This window comes from Rhinolophus hipposideros (genome assembly GCF_964194185.1).
Source record: "Rhinolophus hipposideros genome assembly, chromosome: 12".
Lineage (NCBI taxonomy): Eukaryota > Metazoa > Chordata > Mammalia > Chiroptera > Rhinolophidae > Rhinolophus > Rhinolophus hipposideros.
Window position 1 is genome coordinate 34,201,105 of NC_138058.1, and position 13,787 is coordinate 34,214,891.

At 35.0% G+C, this 13,787-nt stretch overlaps 1 protein-coding gene across 1 annotated transcript in view; it reads right to left on the bottom strand.

Annotated features, from left to right (window-relative positions):
• The window catches only part of SANBR (SANT and BTB domain regulator of CSR), a 48,996-nt gene extending 35,550 nt beyond the window's left edge, over window positions 1-13,446 (bottom strand). The window contains exons 1-5 of the mRNA XM_081068004.1: window positions 13,138-13,446; window positions 8,048-8,206; window positions 3,191-3,374; window positions 2,311-2,404; window positions 119-357 (exon numbers count right to left, since the gene is read on the bottom strand). Of these exons, the coding sequence (XP_080924130.1) occupies window positions 119-357; window positions 2,311-2,404; window positions 3,191-3,374; window positions 8,048-8,197 (667 nt within the window). The 5' untranslated portion in view covers window positions 8,198-8,206; window positions 13,138-13,446. The remainder of the gene's footprint in view (window positions 1-118; window positions 358-2,310; window positions 2,405-3,190; window positions 3,375-8,047; window positions 8,207-13,137) is intronic.
• Window positions 13,447-13,787: the final 341 nt, after the last annotated feature.

Below are 13,787 nucleotides of genomic sequence, written 5' to 3' on the forward strand. Positions count from 1 at the left end.
CTAATCTGAGCATAAATATTAATATTCAAACAATTTCCCACATTTCATGTTTGACCTGAAACAACTACCAGGTGACACACAAATTTCACCATAAAATAAGCAATAGATTGTCTTTTACCTAAAGTGGGCATCTCACAATCTTTATTCTCCTTAGTGTTCCTTTTAACATATTTTATCAACCAGTTGAAAATGTGAACGTCACAATGAACTGAAATGTCCACCTCTTCCCAGCGCTGGGCATCCATAGATAAATATTCAGCAAAGTACTTCATTTCTGATATCAAAAGATCTCGTGGACAAATAAAATCTTCTTTCAAGTTTTTTGCTTCATCACATACATGGATCACCATGTTTGGCCTTTATAAAAAATGTTATACAAAAATGAAATTATTAAGAGTTTTAGAAGAGGAACCAAGAATATTGACATCTATTGGAAGTATGAGAACAAGATGTTTTTGAAGGTTTTAATCACAAATCATTTTTATAGGATTTTACATTCCTATCTATTACTGTATCTTAAATTATGACTAATTTTAGTTAAGCAATTAGGAAAATAAAAATACTTTTACTATGAGACTCATAATTTACAGGTTTAAATTTATTATTTTAAAGGTATAAGTAAATTATAAATTTTAAAAACATAATACCAACTCACAAGGAAAAATTAAATAATACATTCTAATTCTTGTGATGAACATAAAACAGCACTTTTACATGGCTATGGGTATGAAAAGGAGATAAAGATTAAATACTAAAATTTTTTTTACTAGTAATGAATAGGAAAAACAGTTAAAATTATTCATTAAAGAATAAAAAAATTAGCATGGCTACTTAGTTATTTTTGACAGCAAGAAATCTTGTCTGTAGGCGTTGATTAAATATAAATTAGTAAATGTAGTTAAAAGAATTCTTAAGACTACAATGTGCTTATTTATATATTTTTAAAATAATTTAAGAATAAGCTTAGATAATACATCAGAAAGATTGCTTCAAAAATTATATACTCTTTGAATGTACTTTCTTTTGAAAATGCCATCACCTCCAAAAGAAACATCAGTGTGATCCACACCTGCCTTCATTTAGTTACAAAAGGAAGAGATTAAATAGGAAGAGATATGCTGTCAGACAATATGAATCTAAAGTGTGTTTAATTGAACTTCATTAATTTCTAACACAAAAAAAATTACATTTGAAATAAAATTGGGTTACCAAAACAAGGATTATTAATCAATGCTCTGTCAAAGGAATTTAATAACTCTTCACAAATTGTCCTGCCATAGAAATTTAAACAAAATATAAACAGGTAATAGCTGGTATAAAGAAGCATAAAGTTTCTGTGGCTTTTGAACCACAATATGAAATACTAGATAATTCCAGTAAAAAAATTATGTGATAAAACTTGTTTTATCACATACACAAACAAACCCATCATTTAAAAATCTATGTGAAAAAAAATCTATGTGAATAAACTAAAAATCACTGAACTATACACTTTAAAAGGGTGAATTTTTTATTGTGGTAAAATATACATAACATAAAATTTGCCATGCTAGCCATTTTTAAATGTACAGTTCAGTGGCATTAATTTGATTTACATTGTTAGGAAATTATCACCATCATCTATCGCCAGAACTTTTTCAAAAGGGTAAATTTTATGGTATGTGAATTATACAGTAATAAAACTATTATGAAAACTATCAAAACTGAAAATACACAAAGGAACCATTAAAGACAATGAAAATGTTTTACATCTGCATTTGGGTGATGTTTACATGGTAAACCCATTTGTTAAAACTCATCAAAGTGAATACTTAAAACACGTGCAGTTTATTGTATGTAAAATATACAAAGCAACACAAAACTCTCAAAACTTGCAATATACTGAAACATATATTCTAATTTTTAAATTTTTCTATAATGAGTAAGTATATTTAAATACATAGTTCTAAAATATATATCCAATTGCTTTAATGAAGTTGGAGATCTAATGGCAGAGAGTTTTCTTTGGGTTTTAAAACTTTTCAAAGTTTTATGTAGATGTTATTTCTAATATTTAAAAAATGAAAATGAATTTTTAAAATGAAAAACTAGTACAATTTATAAATAACACAAATAAGCCTTATGTTTAGCTGTCAAGCAATTATTTATAGTTCAACATATGAACTAACCTGATTTCAACTGTTTCAGCAACTGTGCAATGTGAAATGTCCTAAATAATGGTAACTGATGTATACAACACCAATCATATATTTTATAATTTAAAGTTGATATTTATATTAAGTCTTATCTAGCAAAGAACCAACTTCCTACCCTTCAGATTCTTCAGTCTTTTCTCCACCATTACGAGTAGTACAATTTTCACTTTCTGAAGAACAATTCCTTGTGGAAGCTATACTATGTCTTCCTTAAATACAGAAACAAACACATACAAAAACAAAGGGGGGCAGGTTAGCATTTCTAGCTCAGAACGGGTTTTTACTTATTGAATAGTTACACTGTAAATGTAGGGTTTCCAAGGCTTGTTAAAGATGGTATTTTGTCATGTGGAATTTCCATTAATATTTCTAAAGGTATATGGAAGAAAGAGTCCAAAAAAAGGACCACATATTGCTAAAGTTATGCTGATGATTTAAAAAATACTGATATGGTGTGTATAGACAGGAGTCAACTGTTCAAAAGTCAACAATACAGGTTTCTCCTCCTGAAGTAAATTTTTACATCAATACTCTGCTGCTGCCGAGATTAAAATAATTCATTACACTCTGAGGGTTTCTAAAACCAGTTATTATCTCCAAAGTAACTGCGGAAAACATCTTCTCTACCCTGCCACTGTGTCATCTGAAGCAATTGTTGATTGCAATAAAGGATAGCTGTAAAAAAAGATAACACAAGAGACAAGCAGATTCCCTCAGTAAATTTTTGACATAATGAGGCTAACAGAATAGAGTAGTAAATTTTGATATAGTAAAGAGGATTTTTTTTGGTAATAGTGTTTGACCTGTATATTAACATTGAAAAACTTTTCTCAAATATAGACAAAAAAAGACAGATTTCTAAAATTCAGGAAGATACAAATAGTAACAGATTTTTCTATCAATCTTTATATTAGCCTTTAAAAAAATGATTAGAATACATAATATTTTGCAGAATTATCATAATAACAAGCAGTGCATTTTGTTTAAAACTTTACCTGTTTTGGAAACTGCATCCTGACCAACTGGAGTCTCCTGAAATTCTCCCTGTATGTCAAGAAGCGAGGATTTGATATAAGTAGCTAAAGTTTCAACAGGACTCTCTCCAGCCATTAGGGAACTATACTGGTTGTCAACAGGTGAGCTTCCACTGCTCTTCAGTTCATCAAACCTTTTTGCACACTGGAAATATACAAGGAAGAAAATGCAGGTCTGGATTTTTTTTTAATTAAAAAATGAGAAGCTATTTTTCTTGCCTACTATTTGAAGATACTTTCTGTAATTATTTTTTGTAAGTGAACAGTAGTCTATTGGGTAACATCTAGAAAATTAGCACACATTTCAATACACAACGCCTCTAATTTTTTTCTTTTTTAAAATTCAGGGTAGAATTGTTTTTAATACACTTTAACTCAAAGGCATGTTGATGTTCTTGTAGAAAAATGAAGAATGCCTTTATCAACCATATTGCCCTGTGGTCTGAAAACTTTATAATTTATTTGAAAACTTTAATAATTATTTGAAAACTTTAATAATTTATTGAAAAACTTGGCTTACATTTTTACATTAACTGAGTTTCCACCAGGAATAAGACCAAATTCTGACCTTCAAAGGATAGTAAACCAAAAAGTATCTGATTTGTGACACTAGATTTTCTTTATTAATATAATGAAGACTTTGTCCCTACTAACAGTGAGGTTCACCTTGCACAAAATACTGTAGTAACACTTCATGGCACATATTTGGGCATAGTTATCCTTGCACAATGTTTTCCCCTAACCTGTTAGTCAGTCATGAAATCAATTTAGAAGATCCAGATTAGCAACTGAAAGAAAATAAATAGATTAGAAAATATCAAGAGTGCGCTAAGCATAGTAAGACTTAGTATTCCTACATGAAAATGTTCTTTCTATGTGTGTACTACATTACAACATAAAATGCTTTCCTTACTGTGGATCTTGATCAAACAACATTGCTATAGCATCCATTTTTAAATCTCCATCAACAATGTGGATGGCAAACTCCATAGCAGACCAAGTAATCTGGGAGGTGCAAAAGGAGAAAAATATACACCTCACATTTTGTTTAAATAAACAATTACATTATTATTCATATGCAAAAGAATGAGGCTGGACATCCTACCTCACACCATTATAAAAATTAGCTCAAATAGATAAAAAACCAAATAAAGAGCTAAAACTATAAGAATCTCAAAAAAACACAAACCAGGTATAAATCTCCATGACCCTCGATTAGGTGATAGTTTCTTAGATATGACACTACAAGCACACACATACACATACACACAAACAAAAATAAAAAAACAAAGAAAAATTAGATAAACTAGACTTTATCAAAATCTAAAACTTGGTGCCTCAAAGGACATCATCAAGGACATGAAAAGACAAACCACAAAACAGGAGAAAATATTTGCAAATTATGTATGCAAATTAAGACAAGGGACTTGTATGTAGAGTACATAAAGAACCCGTCCTAGTCAATAACAAAAAGACAAGTAACCCAATTAAAAACGGGCAAAGAAGATTTATAAAGGGCCAATAACCACATAAAAAGATGCTCAACATCATTAGTCATCATTTCAGAAAAATGAAATCAAAATCATAATGAGTTAGAAATTTACACCCACTAGGATGGCTATAATAAAAGAGACAGATAATAAAAGTGTTGGCAAGGATATGGAGAAATTGGAACCCTCATACACTGCTGGTGGAAATGTAAAATGGTGTAGTCATTTTGTAAAAATTAGTTACGTTATTTCAGCTAAGTTAAATACTTATCTAAAAAAATCTTAATTCATCCTTTCTTCACTTTCGAAATGCCAACAAGTAATTTTCAAAATAGATAAAAAAATTATAATCCAGAGATTAAGTGAAAGAACATTCAAGAAACTTTAAAAAAATAACATGCTTTGTCCATCACATATTAAAACAACATTGAAAATAAGTCAATATGAAACTATCAATAGGATTAGATGAAGAGGTCAATGGATTAGAATAGTAAATCCAGAAATAGATCTGAAGGTGGAATTTTAAACCTGTAATAAAGAATTAAATATTCAATAAATGTTGAGACAATTACCTAGTCACTAGGAACAAAGTCAATACTAAAATAAACTCCAGGTAGAGCCAAGATTTACATTGAAAAAAAATAAAAGTAATCAGGAAAATATATATGACTATGTATTATACATAACTTTCAGGTGGAAGAATTTTATAAACATGACAAAAAAGGCAGACATCAGAGTAAAAGATTCATAGATTTTAACAAACTTTTAAACATTTGTTATACAGTGACTACTACTAATAACTTAATAGGCTGACAATAAACAGAGAAATAAGCTAGATTAAGGGTTAATACATTTAACCCATAAAAAACTGTTATTACACTACCAACATAACAACAAATGCACAAATAGAAAAAGGACATGACACAACAAAATACTATAAAATGTTCAACCTCTTCAGGATTTAAAGAAAGGTAAATTAAAACTGCAATGAGATAACATTTATTAACAATATATAAAAATAAGAATTTTGAAAAAACATACACACATAAATACTTGATAAGTGTAAGGATCAAGCACTCAGCTATGCTATGCTGACTGGAGTATATCACAGATGACCCTTACATTGGCAATATGTAACAAAAGCCTCATAAATGCACAAGACCTCTGATCAAGCAATTCTGCTTCTGAGATTATCCCCTAAGGAAAAGAGAGTAAGATATTTATTACAGTGGTATTTGTATTCGTCAAAAGTTGAAAACAATAGCCTAAATATCCAACGAAAGGGTCTGGTTCAGTAAATTATGATATAGGTCAAATAAAAGAATTTTTACTTTTATACTTTTATACTGCCATCCAATGTTACAGAAGTCTATTAACTGACACATAAAGATTCTTACAATATGCTAAGCAAAAAAGCAAGCAGCCAAACAGTACATTAGTTATATGTCCACTTTCAGAATTCATATATGTATAGAAAAGAATCTAGAAGGATACATATAAGGTGTGTATCTTACTTTAGGTAGGGTCAGATTTATAATTCTGATTTTTTGCTGTTTGTGTTCTTTAAGGACATGTTTTGTTGAGTAATAAATTATTTAAAAATTAGCACTACTTAAAAATAGTCTGATTCACCATTTAGCTGTATTTTGGTTAAAAAAATTTCCTCAACTGGGTGAATTTGAATACGCAGTGGATACTAGCTATGATGGAATTATTGTTAATTTTCTTAGTTTTGATCATGATATTGTAGTTATGTAATACTGTTCTTATTTTAAGGAGATGTATGCTGCAGTCTAGGAGGTGAAGTGTTATGATGTCTGAAACTTACTTTTGAATATTACAGAAAAAATTACATAGAGACATAAGCAAATACCTAGAATTGCTGAATCTATATAAAAGATATAGGGGTGCCGTACTATTCTTTCAACTTTTCTATATGTTTGAAAATACTCACAAAAAGTTGGAAAAAATAGTTGAATTCAGGGTTTGCCCTCCTTTAAAGCCTAACATAAAAATCAAATGGTGAAAACATATAAATTAGGGAATGATAATATACAATAAAATATAAGTTCTCTCACCATTTCACAAAGATCTGTAACATAACTGAGGGCAAGTAATCTCTGTGGATACTGGTTTTCTCAATTGTAAAAGAGGCTGGAACTTGATTCATTCACTGATTCCACAAGTATTTATTGAATATATACGATGGGAAGAGGTGAAAATGTTTAAAACCTACCAGGGAAAATCACTAATGTCATTTCTACTTCTAGTAATCTGAGGTGATTCACCCACTTCAGGATTCCTTTTAACAGCAAAAATTCTCAGGTCAATGTTTCTCAAACTAGGTTTCATGGATGAACTCAGAAATCTAGAGTTCCTTAGAAGAATTTTTAGATTTTTAAGGTTTGATTCTTAGTATAATAACATTAATAAAATCATCTAGACCAGATGACAGGATATTTCAATGCCTATTTGCTTGTCTGTTTACAATAAAGTTGTAATTTCCATACCAAGAAATATTTAAACCGTCCACAGCTAATTTTAAAAAAGGACAAAGGTAGGGAAGGGACTTGGTAGAGATGCAGTAGTGCCTTTAGTAAGTGCCTTTAGTGCAATTAATGTCATGGTGCAATGTAAGGCTTCATAGTAAGGCTTCCATGTAAGGCTTCTCTTGAAAAGTGGAGAGAATGAAGGCTCTGAAAGGTACATGGCAGTCCTGGCTGAATGCATAAAATTCTATGCCATAATAGACTGCACAATATTTGTGTTATAATTGGCAATTTCATTTCAGCAAAACACTATTACTTACCACATTAAGTAAGCATTATTCATTTGAATTGTGTTGGTTGTTTTCACTTGTGTCTATGTGTAAATTAAGTTTATGGTGGTATAGGTGTATTTATACCTAGTATTGTTAGTGCTCATTTAATTTGCATTATGATAAAAATAATTTAAGTCAACATTGGGAGTTTTTTCTGTATATTACTCACAAAATTAGAAACTTAATAACATAAAATCCTATTTACAAAAATTTTACCTACCCATACTTTTACAGGAACACCTACATTGCTTAATATAAGATATTGTTAGTAAATTTTCAGTTGTGAAAACATGTGGATAAGGTTGAATTTAAACATGCCAGGTGGGTTAATATATTATATAATTTATAGTTTATACCTAGTCAAATCATATCATATGAACATTCAGTATTTATATCTGCATGTAAATATGCAAAACTCAAATATGTTTCTCTCTCTTACTAGTCATTCCTTGAAATTGATGACTTCTTCTGATTTTTCCAGGAGATATCTGTGGGACTATTATTTACCTCTTTGGGTGTTAGTCCAGGCACAAGCCTTGCCACAGTTTCCCAGTTGATGGTCTGATGGATTCCGATTAATGGATAAAGAAGCATGTCCAACACCATTTGGTTGTTATTATTCAGGAAATTGTTGTTTTCTGAATATCCACGACTCATCTTTTGGAACTAAAGATAGAGGAAACAAACAGATTTACTTACATCTGATATTCAAAGGTTTTCGGAACAGTATAAACCAGTTAAAATTCATTTCTAAGAATTATCTGCTACTATTTAAAGGAAAAAAATAACTGACCTAAAATAAATACTGAATATACAAGCTCAAACTCTTTAAATATAGCATTTCAATATTATAGATTGGTGGCTGGATGGATAGGATGGACAGATAGATAAACATGTGATTTAAAAAGTAAAATAAAATATTAATGGTAGAATATAAGAAGTAGGTATACAGGTGTGCACTAGAAAATTCTTTTGACTTTGCTATATGTTAAAACTTTTTCATGATAAAACATTAGGGGAAAAAGTTGAATACAACATATCTTCCTTAAAAAAATCCTTAAGTGTGACTTATTTATACTTTGATTAGCAATTCATGGATGGTAGAATTAAACTGTAAAAAAAACCCCACAAAAACAACTAATTAAAAAGAATCATAATTTCTTTATAGTCCTAAGCACTGTTTATTTTTCTGTGAGTGAATGTCCAACAAGAAAGGCTGAGCACATTTAACTTTTTACTGATGTAATCAACTGAAACTTAAAACCAAGTTCATCTGACATTTTAGGATAGCATAATCACTGTTATTGAGCCATGTAATTATGAGTTATAAATGACAGGGAGATCAACTCTAATTACTATTATTTTTATATGTTTGAAATAACTTTTTTGGGGAAAGTTCTCTTTGTCAAAAAGCAATGTGACAATTGGCCGGATAAGGTTTAATCCTTATACTCAAACACACACCCTGACACTTATGTATAAAAAGCCAAGATGCCTCCACACACATGCACATATCCACTCCTGCAGGAAGAGGGCTTCCCTCCACCTTCACCTGGCTCTCCACCCATCTCTCCTCACATCGCATCCTCTAATGCAATCCAGGCGCTCTTGAATAACCTACCCAGTGACGAAGCTTGTCCAGAATCTTCAGACAATAGGATCACCAAGAAGAAAGGCTCTAATGACTTTCCAAATGAACATGGTTCAATAAACATTTAGTGAGTCCCAACTATGTGCCAAGCATCAGGGATACAAAAATAAATATGGCATGGTTCCTGTCCTCAAGGAGTTTATGGTCGGGTGAGGGACACTAGCGGACAAACAGATCATTTTAATATCATTTGCTGAAAGCCAAAGCAGAGGGGAACCATCGAGGGGAGGAGGAAGGACACATAATAGCTGTTACTTACTGAGTATTTACTAGGAACATGGAACTGTGCTAAGTATTTTACATAAGTTATTTCACCCCTATAAGACAGGTGCTCTCCCCAATTTTACAAGATGAAGAAACAGGTTAAGAGAAGTTAAGTAATTTGTACAAGGCTACAGAGCTAATAAGAGGCAGAGCAAGGTAAAACTGACTCTCGCATCCATGCTGTTTCCATTATATACAAAAGGTACAGTACAGGGGAGACAGCAAGTTGGGAAAAATGGCTTAGGGTAGAGAAAGATAGAGTCTAACACATGTTGAAGTTAGTTATGACTCAAACAATTTTGAAAGCTTCTGTTTGTGAGCAGGGGAGGGTGAAGGTTGTGGTATCAAAGAGAAAGAGAAGATAACACCACTGAAACTTAAACAAGTTTAAGAATTTATGTCAATGATACTTCAACAAAGCTAAAATTAAAAAAAATAATTTTAAGAACCTTTTTATGTCACTGTATATGAGACATTTCTTATTTTACTCAAACATTTACTGAGCCTCCACTACGTGCCAGGCATTGTATCTGGTCAGAACATAAATTTACAGATGAAAATAATGACAAAGGTTTATGGCTCTTCATAGCTATGACTTAATTGATGATGAACTGTGGGTTGGGAATGTAATTTCTAAATAGAAGCTGTTCCTATGGAAAATATTACCTACCTCCTTAGGACAAGTACAAAGCAAAGGTCCACTGACAGACCAGTATAGCGCAAAAAGCAGTATACACAGGAATCTGCAGCTCTGGTTTGAGTTTTAACTCCACACATGATAGTCATCTGAACTTTAGCAATAAAAATTAAGTGATGCGGGGGTGGTTGGATGGCTCAGTTGGTTAGAGCACTGAGCTCTGAATAATAGGGTTGCAGGTTCGAGTCTTACATGGGCCAGTGAGCTGCGCCCTCAAGGAGCTGCCGCTGAACTGCTGCAGGGGCGGCGGGATGGCTCAGCTGGTTACAGCATGAGCTCTCAACAACAAGGTTGCCAGTTCAATTCTCGCATGGGATGGTGGGCTGCCCACCCTGCAAATGGATTGAAGAAAAACGTAGTGGAGCTGATGGGCCCTGGAGAAACACACTGTTTCTCAATATTCCCCAGTAAGATTAACAACACCAAAAAAATCCACCTAAAAAAAAATTAAGTGATGATAATACCTTTCTTTGACTGACATCATAGAATCAAAACGATTATTTTGTCAAAGCACTCTGAAGACAGCAAAAGTGCCTCATAAATATGATGCAACATAAAATAACACTTTCTACCTCGTAGAATTGTGTTGAGGATTACGTGAGATGTTTAAATGTTGGAATGGGGAGTTGGAATGTAGAAGCTCTCAGTAAGTGTTAACCATGATTAGTACCATGCAATTGTTTACATAAAACACTGGTATAGGACATCAGGAGGCAGACATCACAAAGTTATGTATCTGCATGAACATTAAAAAGAAACAGGAAAACACTAAGCACTCTAAAATCACAGCTTCCTAGCAACCAGAGAGGTACCCTGCAGATAGGCCAGAATCCTGTTGTGGATAAGAGTATAGATTCTGGAGCCAGAATGCCCAAATTTTTGTCCCAGTTCTACCACCTAAGGTCTTGTCTGGTTCAGGTGACTTATTCTATGCCTCAATTTCCCCTCTACAGCACAGAGAATATCCACATATTTTGAGGATGTATGGGCAGCACTACTTGACACAATGTAAGGACTACATAATGTCTGTAATGGTAACATTTACATTCCAGAGATCTTCAAGTTAAATTAATAAAGACAAATGTGATTGATAAAAGGAAAGACATCAGCTTTTCAATGAAGTATGCTCCAACAAAACGAATAAAAAGTCAGATCCAGATCCTTTTCCAGCTTTACCACTTTCAATTGTCTCAGCTATAAGAAAATAGTACCTACATTTGGGGTTACAATAAGGATTAAATAGTAATATAGGCATATAAAGCACCCAGCACACCACCTGGCATAATAAAGGTACTCAACAAATAATTTAGTACCACTTATATTATTTTCTTCCTATTTTGGCCATCATTGGCATTAAAAATTTCCAAGAATTAGTTTAATAACCGTAAAATACTGCTTTGAGCCCCGTAGATAATAGGTTTTACAGAATTTCATTATTCTCCACTTGTGTGCCTGACACATCATCACTTTTCATACCATACAATTTGAGATGTATGTTACGGCATGGGATATTTTATTATCATTTGTTTGGTCCGCAGTCTAAAACAGAATCCAGGGCAAGAACCTGGGTGCTGTTCTTTTCATTTCCAAAAAAGAGTTGCTTAAAATTTCTAAAATATTTATTGTGGCCTACAACCAGCCTGCACCATTAGCTAATCAAAAATACCGTCCAGATTTAATACTTAAAAACTTGTACATGTATTTCAAATATGATACTCATTCATAATATATATGTTTGAGAATAATTTAAATCATCTAGTTGTGAAAATTTTTTGTTGTTGAAAATTTTTGTTATTTTCTTTATACAACTGAAGCATCTCACGCAAGGGAAGACTATCCAGTATCTTGCGGCCAACGCATCCTTAGAAAAAGAAAAAGAAAAAGAAAGCATCCCTTAAGAGTCTGAAGTATGAAAGGCATAGCACTGATGGATAACCCTGACGAACACACAAATTCTCTCGGAACAGCTGTCACGATGCACCCATTCTGGAGAAAAAGTGTAGACTTATCAAAAACTGTGACAATAAGTTTGAAGCTTACATAACGCTGCTATTAAATCTACTCCCATTCACGACAAAACATGTTTTAAAAGTTAATGTTTACGGTGAAACATGTTATTTCCCAGAGACAAAAATTCTTATTTGTTGAATACAGAACACTTTTGAAGACCAGACCTCACGTCCTCCCCCCGCCCCGTTCCTACAATCTTGGTTTATTTAAATGTATTAATAAGACCAACCTCAAATAATTAAGACCAAATAGAAGTCTACGACTGGCATCTGTTGTTTTTGGGTCCCCCCCCCCTTTTTAGAAATAGAAAAAGGCTCTTGGAGACAGAGACCTTTTCTCCTAGGCAGTGGTGAGATGGGAAGAGAAGGGCGCCGGTAGCGCAGGTCAAAGGCCTTTGGCATAACGGGGAGTAGGAGTCAACCCTGAGTCGTCCCGCACCAGAGACCAGTGACCAGGCTCCCAGACCCACGAAGAGAACGGAGCCAGGTGGCTTTCACCGTGGAGGAAAAAGTAAAATCCCACCCCAAACCAGGACGAATAGACCCGAGCCCTGCAAACCTTCGGCCCAGAGTCTCAGTGCGCGGGGCGTCCTCGGGGCACCTCAGACCTTCGCGTTCTCCCGCCCCGCTTCCATCCCCCTTTGGGGCAGAGATTCTCCCGCCTGGAGCGGATGGGGAGCGAACAAAGGCGTCGGGCCGAGGGGCGAGGCTGGGGGAAACGGGCGGGGCAGACGGTGGGGCGCGGCCGGGCGGGCAGACGCCGGGCTCCCTCAGCTGGTGCGCGGGCGGGACGGCTACGCGGCTTTGGAGCAGGCAGGGCCGGGGGCCGCAGGCTGCACGCGGAGGTGTTCGCGGGCGTTCCGGCGAGAGCGACGAGGAGACCGCGGCGGGAACGCGCTGGGTGTTAGCGGTACCGTCCCTCGCCACACTTCCCGACCCCTAGCCCGAACCCAAGTCTTCTCGGCATCTCTCTCACCTCCACAGGGCCGCGGCGGCCCTCGCTGCGCCTCCGTCACCTGCAGCGGCCGGCTCCGCCGTGCTGGAGCACCGAGCTCCCGCCACCCGGCCCGCAACCCCAACGGCGGCCCTCACAGCAAGTCTTCACACGCCACCCCACGGGCTAGTAGGAGGCTGAGGAAAGCGCCGGCCCCAATGCCGCCCCGCCAATCACAGGCCAGTGCCCCAGCGGCAGAGCCAATGAGCGACGAGCTCCTGCCGGGCCGGAGGGAGCCGAACAGGCGGCTGCGGTAAGCGGCCGCCTTGCCTTTGCCTCTCCCTTACCCCCTTTCGCATTCACTCCAAGGCTTGTCGCAGTGCAGCGTCCCCACCCTCCCAGCGTCCTGTCTCTTAGCAACCAGATCCTCCAAGCCTGATCTTAGGTGACCAACTCTTGAGTCCGGAAGAAAGGGGAATATAGGAGATAAAAGGACTCCGATAAGGAATGGATGAATGCAGGACACTTTGGTATAGCTCCTTAGGTTAGGTAGAATGGGAAAATTGTATGCTCTGAGGGACACCAAAAGTATCTTGGGTTAAATATTGTCTTTATCAGAAGGCATCTCTTGAAAAATGTAAATAGCTCTGGGTTGCAAATTCAGGAAAACTGAATGAAAAATTCACAATAAT